This window comes from Calliopsis andreniformis, chromosome 6 (genome assembly GCF_051401765.1).
Source record: "Calliopsis andreniformis isolate RMS-2024a chromosome 6, iyCalAndr_principal, whole genome shotgun sequence".
In the NCBI taxonomy this organism is placed as follows: Eukaryota; Metazoa; Arthropoda; class Insecta; order Hymenoptera; family Andrenidae; genus Calliopsis; species Calliopsis andreniformis.
The window spans coordinates 10277712-10290982 of record NC_135067.1 but is presented as its reverse complement, the minus strand read 5'-3'; the positions used below and the strand labels follow the sequence as shown (position 1 = coordinate 10290982).

The window sequence follows — 13271 nt, the reverse complement described above, 5'->3', positions numbered from 1 at the left end:
ATTTATTGGCCTAAATTATGTACAAGTATTCCAATTTTTCCAGATCAATAAGCGCCGATTAATTGCTGCGATTGATAACTTTGTGGTTGATAGGCAGGCTTCCCAAAGGCTGACTGAGAAGCATGAAACGATGATGGTCCTGGAGCAGGAAATACTCGCGCAGCAGGACCTCCATATTGCCCTGCATTATAAGAAATAGGGGCAGGTGCAGGTACAGGTGAACCATAAACTGTAAAAAATAGACGCAATATAAAATTATTTCTAATGAAAGGATTTCATTTTTGGGTTGCCAAATTTTTTATAGATTTTTAACATATAATAGGCAGTACCATAAAATATTAATTGTATGTATTAAATAATATCTTTTTAAATTTATGAGTTTCAACTAGAATTTTTGGACATAGGAAAATATTATTTAAATATTTGACGGTATAGGTGAGTTCAAAAATTTTTGTAGTTATCTAAATTTTCAGCTCATACTACAGACAGGTATAGGTAATTCTATCACTTTCAATTTGATATTCAATATAGAACGTAATAAGGAAGGTGTCGAAACGAATTAATCCTCTTTTGGGAGTGGCAACTGGGTCGGCATTGAACAGAAAATACTGGCTCTAACCGAGCATTTATTTTCCTCATCAAAGAACTTCATTTCCATTTGAAATTCGATCAATTACCACCCAAAATTAATTTTCTACCAATCAGAAGCTAATTATATAATTAATTAATTACCACTAAAATTTCAATATAAATGACATCGATAACATTGGGTCCCACTAGATAACATGAATCTGCATAAATGTAAGTTTCTTTGTTTTTAATATAAAAATTCCAAAAAACATTATTATCATCAGTTCAAAGATAAGAAATCGACTTTTATTCCTTCCATATAAATTTTGCTAATTGGTGTTCTCGGCATTGGCTGTTTACAGTCTATGCAAAACACCATTTTGTAATTGGTGAATTCTGTTCCGAAGCAAAACTAGTCTGTGACCTATGATATCTTTGTTCAATTTGGAACGATGAATGGCTAGTTCACGATTATATTGGCAACGATTAGCGCACAACGGGTCATTCCCACAAGGAACAATCGAACGATTAAGTCGTTGAGCAAGAACGTGGCTGTTATGCTGCATCGGGTCGTTATGCATTCGTGGCTTACCATTGCCTAAATGTTACTACCTACGAAAGACTTTCACCAATATTTACATATATTTTCAATCATCACACTTCAATATTTGGTGCACACAAATATTTCAGTACTCGAACACTTTATGTACAGCACTTTATACACAGGAATACAATTGTATAAGAATGCTTAAGCATGAAATATAAAATTGTTTAATTATGTTCGACAGGAATACAACAAAAATAAATTTAGGTATTCCAAAATTAGACTTTTGATTCTTTCATATTTATTTATACGTATTTTACAATCGTTTCTTTCAAAATTTGGCAATCGTTCAATCTCAAGATACTAAAAATTTTATTACCATTTCTACAGTATGTACAGTAAATTAAATAAACCGACAATACCCAGAGCATAACTCAAAGTGTTTATCATAAATTTCCTTTGCCTTTATTCTCTTACGAATTTTAACGTTTATGCCACAGTATCAGTCTTACGTTTCCTATTATCAATACTGTACAACAAAGTTCTACCATTACCATCACCAATGCTTGAGATTCCTAAAATTGATTAAAGTCAGTGCTTCGACTTAAGAAGACTTGAATGCACTGTCACAGTTCAAATGACTAAATCTACAATATTAGTAACATTTACATAACTCCTACTTTCCCCTTTCGTTACGTGTTAGATTCTAATGTATATCACAAAACAAGTATTTTATTCATCGATGTTAATATTAAATAATAGAGCTCCTCGTAATGCCACCACAATGTAAATCGTGACGTCGATCAATTTTTTAGGCGACTCCCTCGAACATGGACGTACCTTGACCTTGGACTTCCGGTTTGTATTCCTGCGCGAACTTGTACGCCCTCGCCTCGGCCTCGGCGAGCTCTGCCAACCTGGCGGCCTTAAGCGCCGCCACTTCCGGTGTATCAATTACAGTCCCATCTTCGGCGAGGGGTGCAGGAACGAAGGGGGTGGGTTTCGCAGTCGGCGCGTAGTTTTGCTGGCCGATGTAATTCGCGTTGTTGGTGTACTGCGGTTGTGAATAGGCTACGGAACTCGGCTGACTGTACACAGGCGCAGGAACTGTAATTTTTAAACATAGTTTTTCATTGCTGTTTATCTAGATAGGTTAACTGAAATACTCTTTGAAATTTAAAATTGAAATTTAAGTTTAAATTGGTTGAGGAATTAGTGTGGAGGGTAGTTGAAGTCCTCGCACAATTTCGAAGGAAATACTTGGACTAGATAGTTCTGCTGAATTTTTACAGAGATAAGCAGTAAATAATGAAGATAGTTTGCTTAGTATAATTTTTACTATTTCCTCTAAAACAATGCTAAAAATTCTTTAAAATTAGATAAACTTCAATCTTCCATTTTCTGTAAATTTTTCCAAAACTACAAATTAATAAATTACTCAGAACAAACTGGCAATAAAACTGTTGCTAACAAACTATTAAATTTTGAACTTCCTCTAAAATTGAAACATTCAAATTTTCAAATTCCAAAATGAAACTTCAAACCAGTGGTTATTTCTGAACCTCCTTCTATACACATACATCTAAGCATTTTGTGGTTTTATCACGTCACTAGTCAATCAGTTATGCGTGCAATAATTACATTTTATAATTAAATATAATTATTATTACCTGGAGCAGATTGATAAACGGGCGCAGGGGACTGATAGCTCGGCTGCCTGACATAAGACGTGGCTGTAGGTTGCACCGAGGGGTAACTATAAGCCTGTTGCGGCACCTGAGGGTTGTACTCCAAAGATTGGGGTTGGTTCTTCCTTTCCTCGGCTGCCCTGGCTGCCGCTTTCGCGAACTCAGCGAAATGGGCAGCCTTGGCTTGAGCCACCTCTGGCGTGTCGATTACGTTACCATCTTGACCTACTGGTGCAGGGGGTGCATACCTCTGGGGTGCAGCTTGAGGGTTCTGCAGATTGTGGGGAACTTGAGATTCAGAGTAAGGGGGCGAGCCGAGGAAACCTGCTCTGCAACCCACGGCCATGGCGAACACAATTATCTGAAACGATTTTAAGATATCAAAATTTAATTTAGGTACTGAGGGTGGAGTAAATTGTTAAGGGTTGAATGCTTGAATTTAGTTTCATACTTGAGGGGAAATTAGTTTTGGGTAGTGTACTTAGTTCTACGGAATTTCAAGTTACTCGGGTGCTGTTGAATATTAACTCGTTAGTAGATTCAGCTAACCATGCACAGACATATGTATCTCGTATCTACTATGAGTAGGGTTACATAATGCTGAATTTTTAAATCGCCAAAGTCTGGAATCTGATCAATATTACAGAATTATAAAATGGAAAGATTACTCAGAGGAAGAATAAAAAACTACTCAACTAGTAAAAAAGAAAATATCCAATTTTTCAACTTTTCAATATAAGAATTGCTGAAGTACTGAATTTTTAGATATTAAATTTCTATCTAAGTAAATATAAAAACTGCTGCCTTTTTAACCAAGAAAATTCTTGAATCTCAGATTCGCTAACATATAAAATAACAAAATTTTGAAATTAAATAAACAAATTCTTAAGTTTCCAGACAAAATACCTATACAATTTCTCACTTCTTACATGTACAATTATGCTACTAAACCACAGTACTAAAGAGACCCTCAGTACAAAAATGATTCACCAACATCTCAAACCGCAGAGCCCCAAAACCAAAAGTAACTATACACCCATAATTCCCCAAGCGCCGATAGAATCGCCTCGACACGCCTCGTCGTCTCGATTTTCGTCGGCCAGCGTGGGCCGTTCGTTCGACCCGACCTACCCCAACCTTTCACTTTCCTTTGTTCACCGACCGCCTAGCGAATTCAGATCGAACCGAGGACTCACCAAGCCTCTCATTATCTCCGGCTGATCGCTCGACCTCTTTTCCTATTTTCCACGTTCCTCAGACGGATCCTCCCCTGCGTTCCAGGCTGTCGAAGCGCTGCTGATGGACCAGTACTCGCTCGGTTCCCGCTCCAGCCGCGGTGTCCTGGCCCGCCTGACGTTTTATGTTCCTGGAGAACGGCCGGTTGGTACCATTTATAGCGGTTATCATCCGCCCCCTCCCACATGGACCACTTGGCCACGACCTGGAGGGAGCCAAGGAGGCGATCGGCTAAGCCCACGTCGCCTGGGAAGCGCGCCAGGAAAAAGGATACTCCCTCCTTTGCGGCAACTCCTCTGTCGCAGGACCTTGGCATTTGAACGGGGTCCCTGTACTCCCTGGACCGGAAGGATGGGGTTCCGTGGGCGTGCTGGCCACCGCGAGGGAGATACTTGGATTATGGCTCGGTGTCTTTATGGTGTCGTGGTTATGGCTACTTCGAGAGGCGTGGAGGACTCGGTCCAAGGAAAGTCGAATCGAGCGGCGAGTTGTGCGTTAGCTGATAGAGGCGATGGGCTGTAGAGTGGAGAGTATATCGGTGCTTGGGATGAAGGGACACGCTTGGCGAGGAGGACTTCAGGGGAATTTGAGGATGCTGTGAGGTTTGGATTCTTTTTGGTATTGCTCGAGGTAGTACTTGGGATTGACTGTGTTGTGGTTTTCATGCTGGGATTATTCGTGGCTCGATGAGGAAAGCTGGGGTTGTTCTGCATGATTTATTGTACATGGGGTCAGAGGAACATTATTGTTATTGGCTTGTGGGATTGGGAAACTGTGAAGTTGCCGCATCTTCTGGATGCATTCAAATTGCGGAAGAATGAGATAAAAGAATTTTTGATCTTTAAAAACTGTAGGTACCTATACCTATAATTTACAGACTAAGAAATTGTAGAGCTATAGAACTTTTAGTGCAATTATTCAATTAAAAAAAATGCAAATCTCTTATGTCACTCAGTAGAATTAGTGTAACATTCCTGCTTCAAAAATGTCTAAATAGAAACATTTCTCAATTACTACCTATTATTCTAGAGAGGTAATAGCTTCTATGTAAGGCTTATTAGACCAACTGCTTCACCACTTTCCACTTGTATTAATTATTTAAATGATTATTGAATAAAAATGTTCTACAAATTTTTTTTCAATATAAGGATCATCGAAGAACTGAACCTAAGAACAGAGAAACAGTTTTGAAGAAACTGAGAAGTGTAAGAAAATTACTGAACATCTGTATAAGAGAATTGCTAAACTGCTGAAATATCTGACTGGTTGAATATACGAATTACTAAATATCAAAACAGAGGAATTGCTAAACTCCCGATTTACTAAATCACAGGATTGCGACTTTAGTGTTCATTCTCTTTTCTACAGAAAAATATACTACAGAATGCAATGAGAAGACAATTAGAATTGCATTCTTGTCGTGTTACAAATAAGAGAAACGTGAGACTCGTGCACCACGTGAGAAGAACACGTGTTACGTCACATCAGAGGAAGTTACATATGAGACACTTTTCTCTATAATTATACATGGGAGAGACTTAATGTGTGAGAAATTGTCTCCATTGCACTTGTACATCAAGATTCGTTTCTTTGTTACATTCATCATTTTCGGTTCATTCTTTCAGTTGGTTGGCTTTCAGACATTAATCACAATCATTTTACGCATCGATTTTAATATTTGTATCGACAAATTTTTTAATTTAGTTTATCTCTCACATAATTCACAGCCGTCTTTTGAACAAAGACGTGTGCAAGTGTTAAACGACTTACCAACCCTGAACGAACGAAGGACTCGATGGTGAAGGACAGTCTGCACTGGGAATACATTCCCATAGTATTTTTGTGCAGCACGCGGTGCAGTTGTAGCGCATAAAGTCCAGTCGCTTGTTGAAAGGAGCAAGGATCGTACGAATTTCTTTGCGGCGAAATTATTTAAAGGTAGCATTAATTCAAACTTTATTGAATACAATTATTTTTATTTCTGGATCTCTTCGTAGATATATTCATTTTCAATAACTGTGTTACATTCGTTTCCACTGTACCTACTTTTTCTTATTTTTTGATCTAATGCAACAATCGTGAGCATTGCTGCTACATGTTGCGTGTAATTGAGAAATATCGAAATAGTAGGTACAGGTGTCACAATCGACATCGACAATTTTCAGTTGACGAAATCGCAATTGTAAAAATGATTTGGTGACTGTGTAGGAGTAACATTAGAAAGCTAAAAGTCTTGTTTTTTAGTTGAAGAGAAACCCTTTGATTATGTAACAAATTAAGCTTTTTGTGTCATTGCACGCTGAATATATTTGTTCAAATTTCATGACAGGAATAGATACATTATTTTATTTTTAGATAATAAGAACAAAATATAAATTCAATTTGTTAGCCATAAAAAGTGCTAAAGGATATCGAACACAGTTTATTCTCAGTCGATCGATTTTCAATTTGCATTATTTGGTTCATATGTCGTCGAGTATTTTTGCATCTACTCTGAACCCATTACAAAATTAACTCGGTTGCAACCAATCAATTTACAGAAAAAACCAGTCGACGACAATAGTGTCGTGATAGTTTTTTACTGGTGTCACGGCCTCTGATTCAAAAATGAACCTGTTGACCGTGAACATCGTGATTTTGTGATCGCGTTCTTGTTGTCCAAGGACAAAGAAGCTCTTCTAAGATCCTTTAGAACCGGAAGTACAACTGCAGTCAACAAAATCGTTTCCAGAATGTTAATTAACCAATTAAGTGATTTACATAACACAGCGGTTTTTGGAAATATAGACTAATTAAAACTACACTTTTCTTATTTTAGAAAGGAGTGCAGATCATTTTAAAAGAGGACATATGTCCTTCATTATAAACTAAAAATATTTTTTCTCACTTAATGTCACTGAATTAATACTTAATCATTAATTAATTACTTGTAAGTACAATGCACTATTCAATTATATATTTTCCAAAAAGTCTCATTCTTTTAGTCTTCGAAGAAAACAATAGGTATCATTTGTATAAGTGGTACAGTCTTGACCTATCAATCTGAGATCGACATGGTCTAGTCACTATCGTTACATCGATTAGGTCATTGATACAATTGACAGTTTCATTTCGAACAATATCGAATGCTGCAACCTGCAACTTCTGACTAAGCAGTATTAAGAACAACATTCAGCAGTACCTATCCCATAGGGCTTGCAAAAAAAAACCTCATAGCAGTCATGAGAACTCATTACATTACAGTATCAGTTGCTGTCGGTATTCGATAGTATCCTTTTTCATTTATCACTGCGTAACATTTAACACTCATACATTGTGATCGTTTATACCCCATTACGTACCTATACTACATCGAGAACCAATTCTCACAATCAGAATCATGGCCACTTAAAATGGAGATAACGTCAATAAAATATTATATGTCTCCTTCGCAGACATGCAGGTCACTTGGGCTTGAAATATTCCTCTGCTTTTATGCCCCATGTTTTTCTACGTGACCTACCTCGAGGAATGTGCATCGAAATTGCACCAGATAATGTTTACATGTTCCTGGCATTTTCTTGTAAGCAAGACAAAACAACCGCGGTTGCCAGCCTATCCCCTCCCATTCACCAGCAATCACTTCGCTCGCCTTCCGAATTGAGACGAAAGGTCGTCATTCGGTCGGTGGAAGTCGAGCAGTTAGGACGCTTTAGGACTCTCGTATACATTAAGGCACTCGAACGTATCTCCACGACTTCGAACGACTGCAGATCGACGGAGTCATTTTGGACCAGCCTGAGCTTTGATCACAGCTTGCGTGACTCGTTGGATTGCCACCCTCTTTGTGCACCATCTCGAATGCAATTAGCTTGCATTCGTGTTTCTATGACTTCGAGTAACAGATGACTGAAGTCTGAGTTTGCGTGAGTGTTGATACCAATGAGGTATAGAATAGGGATAGGATATGGGATTTTGTGATACATTGATTAAAACATGAATTTAGCGAGAAGCCATTTGTTTCCTGGTGCTTTTTAATGATGGCTTTGGGAATCAATATAACTGAGTTACTAAAGTTGGTTAAGTTAGTAAATTTGTACTTGAGTTCTAGCCAAGGAAGTTTAATCCTGTGTTAGTACTACAAAATGCGTGTTGCATATACTAAATACTGAAATAGAGTACAAGAACAAATTAATATAGTACAAGAACACTTTACTCGTAGCTAAGAATTAGATGTGGAAATATGGAAGAGAGTAAGAAGTGTTGGAGGAAGGAAAACGAGAGATGTAGATTATGTGAGGTAAGGTCAGGAATATTACAGCATCTAATAGAGGATTGCACAGAGATTGAAGGATTGGAAAATGGGATAGGAGTACTAGAAGGGAACGTAAGCGAGAAGATAATAAAATTCTTAAGAAAAAACGAATGAAGTAATAGCAATAAAAGCAATATGAGAACTGCGTAAGAAGAGGTTTTAAATTTAAAATATATATATAATAGACTAAAATATAGTGTATTATATGTAAAATATAAATATACTGTGTCCATACAATATAAAAATATAGAATTGAATATAATAATAATTAAATAATTTTCACAAATATCTGCAAATGATTTCAGAACAACCTTTGTAGCTGCAAAATATTTAAATAACATAATATATGCTTTTTATTATCATTATCCATACAACAAACAATTAAAAACTGAAAAAAGATCAATTTTTTCCGAACGAGAAGGTTATTCCAAAATTAAGATACTGTCAGTTTCATTATATCTTGTTATTTAATAATTATAATTGTTACTAATTTTTATGAGACAGTGCTTGAAACTGTTATCAATAAAACGTGTAGCAGAATGTGTTAATATAATCATTATATTATGAACCATAATAAAATTTTAGCAAATTTCTGTTCGTTCGATTGATGTTGTAATTCTTTCCAAACGAAGAACTGATTCCATTGGTTCCCCATCTTACTCGAGAGGGTATAAATACCCTTACAGTACCTCGAGTGTCTCACTCGAAGTGGGTCCTCTGGCTGGTGAGGATCCTCCTGGAGATCCACTGGAGGAATTCTTGGACCTTGGATCATCCTGAATATTGGATCATCCTAGAACTTAGATTTCAATTTCTTATTAAGATATTTATAGTTCTATGTAACTTCTCATTAAGATAGTAAATCAAAGAAATCTTCTTTTTTTATTATTAATTATAATTTGTTCTTATCTGAATAAGACATCATTTAAAAAATGTTTATTCCTTTTTTCTACTCCAATACCTTATTGAAGTATCCCAAGTTCTATTTTTAAATCATGGAAATGGAAATACTATAGACATCTAGCGGTAACAGGTACGAACTAATACCTTTCTTTAAAATATGCAGAAACACAGAAATATATTTGAATGTTTAATTTTGAGAGTTTGTAGTTATTACCAAATCTCTATTAGCTGTTATACAAATAATATGGAGCAATGACACGGTTTATTTATTACTCGTATATTATTGAAAATGATACTATAAATGAAACAGAATTTTTTTAAGAAGTCACTGGTGCAATCTCCACGTTTACATATGTTAATTTCAATGTACATGTAATTTTAAATTTTGATACCTGTCTTTATAAAATCCTTCCTCGAGACAAGTATGTTACGATAATTGCACAGGCGATTGCAAAGGAGATTAATTTCTTGATTAATTGAATCAGACCAACGTCGAATTTAATATAATTCAGCGGTGGGGCGAGAAAGGCAAGGATGTTATTACTCTCACTGTTTGCAAGAGAATGATTAATTGTAAGCGCGTTGAAAGTGCTATTGATTTTCACCACGCCAGGACTTGGGAACGCCTCACTATTACATTTCGAGGTTCCCCACTGTTGTACCTGAACACTAAACTCGTTTTATCATTTTTATGAAACTCTAACTGCAGTCGCTATTATATCTCACGTACGATTCTCTCAAATGCTTTTAAATGACAAAGTTACTTAAGGTAATATTTCTGTACTTCAGAGTCAGGGTAATCCAAGTTCATTTTTGTCAAAATTAAGTTTTCTCAGGATCTTATTGCTTTCGCTTCGTTTTATTAGAATAATAGGAGTTTATTTAAGTTACCTTGTAAATGAAAGAAATTTAATAGTGTAAACTACTTTGAATGCTATGGTTTCGGTTCTCCTGAAAAATAACAAAAAAGAACTTGGGTTATTTTGACTCTGAGCTACAAATTTGCTTCTTAATAAAAGTGTTAAACTCGATAGATTCGTATCAAAGCAATATCGACTTCCCTGTGTGTAATCTCGTACTATCAATGATCCACCAAATATATTTTCCTCTTTCCTCAAAATGATATTCTAATCAACTCTATAATCTGAAAATGACTTAATTATAAAAAATATTACCTCGTTTCCAAGTTCTATATTTAAGTTCCCTTATCTTCAATTAAAAACTTAAAATATTTATAAGCTTTTGTATGCGTAGATTTAATTATTCTTTGTAGACAAATTAGTAAAGGCGAATTTAGACATTTCACTTTGGGTGATCACCGTGGAAGATTCATCCATAATGAAAAGTATAAAGGCTACTTTCATCTCCACTTTATTCAAATTGAAACGTTTAAAGTCTCCATGCTTTTCACTCTGGACGAGTCATGCACAATGATCATCCAAAGCGAAGAGCCTAAATTCGCCTCAAGTCACTGTAACTCCCATTTCACTCACAAGCAAACTAACACCCCTCAGTTAAGTTAAATAATAACAAACAATATAGGTTATTAAACATCGATTTATTAACTCAGCTCACATGGTATGTACAAAAGGAGACGAGTAACGCAGCGAACGTCGTCAATGGAGCCACCTGCCGAGACCTCCACTTCAAATCAAAATCTTCTGATGAACGAGAGGACCGTTCGAAACGAGCAAAGGTATTCCAATTTCGCCCGATCTCCCAGCCTCCGCGGCGAGCGTGATCTTCTCGTTAATGTGAGCAGCCGCGTGTTCCGCCTTGGCCAGCGCCACTTCCGGCGTGTCGACCACGCGGCCATCGGGTCCCAGAGGAGCAGCTGGCACGAGTCTCGTTGCTATGGTCAGTGGATGCACGTTGGCGGTGAGGATCACCTCGTCAGCTGATCTTATCTCCTCGTTCGCCAAATTAATCCTCTCGTTGATGTGCGCCGCGGCGTGTTCTGCTTTGGCCAGAGCCACTTCCGGCGTGTCCACCACGCGGCCATCCAGACCGATTGGAGCCCCTGGGACCAGTTTTGCGATGGTCAGTGGAGCTGTCAATGCGGCTAGAGGGCTGTTTAGCAGTAAGCCTGGCCGCGCGCTGGCTGCTGCCAGGATGCTGGATAAAATGATCTAGAAGAGGGTGTGAATTTATTGTTAGAGGGTTGAGGGGAGTCCAGAGACGGTGGCTTGGATAGGGAGTAATGTTTTCGTTTTTTGATATAGACGTAGGTAGCTTTATTTCGTTTTGTTACTTCTTTGGACTTTTGGTGTCTTTGATATACTTAATTCTGAGCTGGTTGTTGGGGAATAGTTGATGAGATAAGAGACTTTGAAACATGACGAATATAACGAATATGTTGCAACGTTAAAAATTAAATTAGTTTTGATGACTGAGTAATGAAATATCATTTAGTTTCCAAGTGGAAAGCCTGTTTGCTGTGCAAAATCAATTATCATCTGTACAAAATAAATTAAATATTAATAATAGATTTCTACTCTTTTACACTTTAGATAGCGAATAACGTTATAATAATATACTTTAAATAATACACAATTAAAATGAGTAACGTTTAATTTTATAAAATAATCGAAAACAAAATTCTATAATTTCATTTCAAAATTCCACAAAAACATTGATTCCTGAGGTTCTAATAATTTCATTTACCTTCCAAAAATAAATTATACGTAATAACACATATAATTTCACGCATCTATTATTATCTAATTATTTAAGAATTCATTTCCATCAAGTATCTGTTCACTTTCATTTACCTCTATTTTCACAAAAAGTAACATACTTATTTTACATCTTACTATCCAATGAAATAACAATTCCATACGACTCAGAATAAATAATAAATATAACGTTAACGTACGCACAAAGTAAAATTATGTAAAAGAAGATTATGCAGCACTCACCAATGTGTTCATGGCGTGTAGACGTGGGCTCCTTTCGCGCTAGCTGATGCACAGTACTCGCCAAGGTGCCTTGGTCCGGTCTTATGGCATCCACCTTCCCTCATGGTCCTTATATAGTGGCTGGGCGAAAAGGTTCTGCTCCATGGGATCTCGGATCGTCGAGGGAACGCGAGACTGGGATACGCCTTGCCCAATAAAATCCGATACACCTGACATTGGCATTTTGGTCCAATCGCGGTGCCTTTTTCGTCCCATCGACGGTGGAACAATTGGTAACGAAGAGAGGAGAGCAGAGGGAGGGGAACCATGAGGAGATCGAATCTGCCGCAAAGCCAATTGCCACTGATTGAGTTCGACACGTTCCAAGTTTTTTTCTGACTTCGGGCAAATTAATTTCTTAGCGCCGCGGTTGCACAGTCGATATTTTTTTCTGTTTTACATGGCCTTGCGATCTTAAATCTTAGAGAATTTTTTTTTTTATTTTAAGCTGAGGCTTTTTTTTGTTTCTTTGGTTTGAACTGTTTGTGAAATTCAGGAAGCAGAATTTAATGTTAATTGAGAAATTTTAGTTTCTTGGATTTTTTTAAGACTTTCTTCATTTTTTATGTAAACTTAATGTAAATTTAGTTTTATTAAATAATTATGCAAAATTTTGACTTGCTACGTGATATAATATAAAGTATTACAAAGAGTTCGATAGTTTTCAGTAAATGTTCTCAATTCAAAAATTTATGAACAACTTTTGAAATTGATCAGCTTAATTTTGGTTTTACTATTTGAAAGTAAAAGATCGTGGAGGAAACGTTCACTGGTTTTTCTATCACTTCTTTTAAATAATCATTACGCTAATTTCTTTATATGAAAAAAGACCATAAATGGATGCAAAATGTAGTGAACTGAATGATATAACTCTTTATGTTTTATGCATTCAGAAAAGTGATGTTGATGGAATTGATTATTACAGTCATGTTTCTCGGTATTATGTTTTTGATGAAACTACTCTTGATCTGCAATTCTGATAAGTGATGATTCATTATGGTAGATATTCTTTCTGGACGAATCTATAGTATTAAATATTATCTTTACTTTCAAAGGCAGCATTTTTCTTAATAACAAAC

General features: G+C 36.5%; 1 protein-coding gene across 1 annotated transcript; it reads right to left on the bottom strand.

Annotated features, from left to right (window-relative positions):
* Window positions 1-44: 44 nt before the first annotated feature.
* On the bottom strand, window positions 45-12296 carry LOC143180065 (uncharacterized). Its single transcript, XM_076379591.1, has 6 exons — window positions 12154-12296; window positions 10885-11364; window positions 3999-4040; window positions 2785-3163; window positions 1955-2221; window positions 45-229 (listed from the first exon to the last, which is right to left on the bottom strand). The coding sequence occupies exons 1-6, from the start codon at window positions 12163-12165 to the stop codon at window positions 45-47; spliced, it is 1365 nt and encodes a 454-aa protein (XP_076235706.1). The 5' UTR covers window positions 12166-12296.
* Window positions 12297-13271: the final 975 nt, after the last annotated feature.

Excerpts from the sequence above, each read along its gene's own strand:
- LOC143180065 (XM_076379591.1), bottom strand. Across the intron at positions 3,164-3,998 it reads CGGAGATAATGAGAGGCTTG|ATAATTGTGTTCGCCATGGC; the intron begins GTGAGTCCTCGG and ends AAATCGTTTCAG. Across the intron at positions 2,222-2,784 it reads CGTTTATCAATCTGCTCCAG|TTCCTGCGCCTGTGTACAGT; the intron begins GTAATAATAATT and ends TAAAAATTACAG.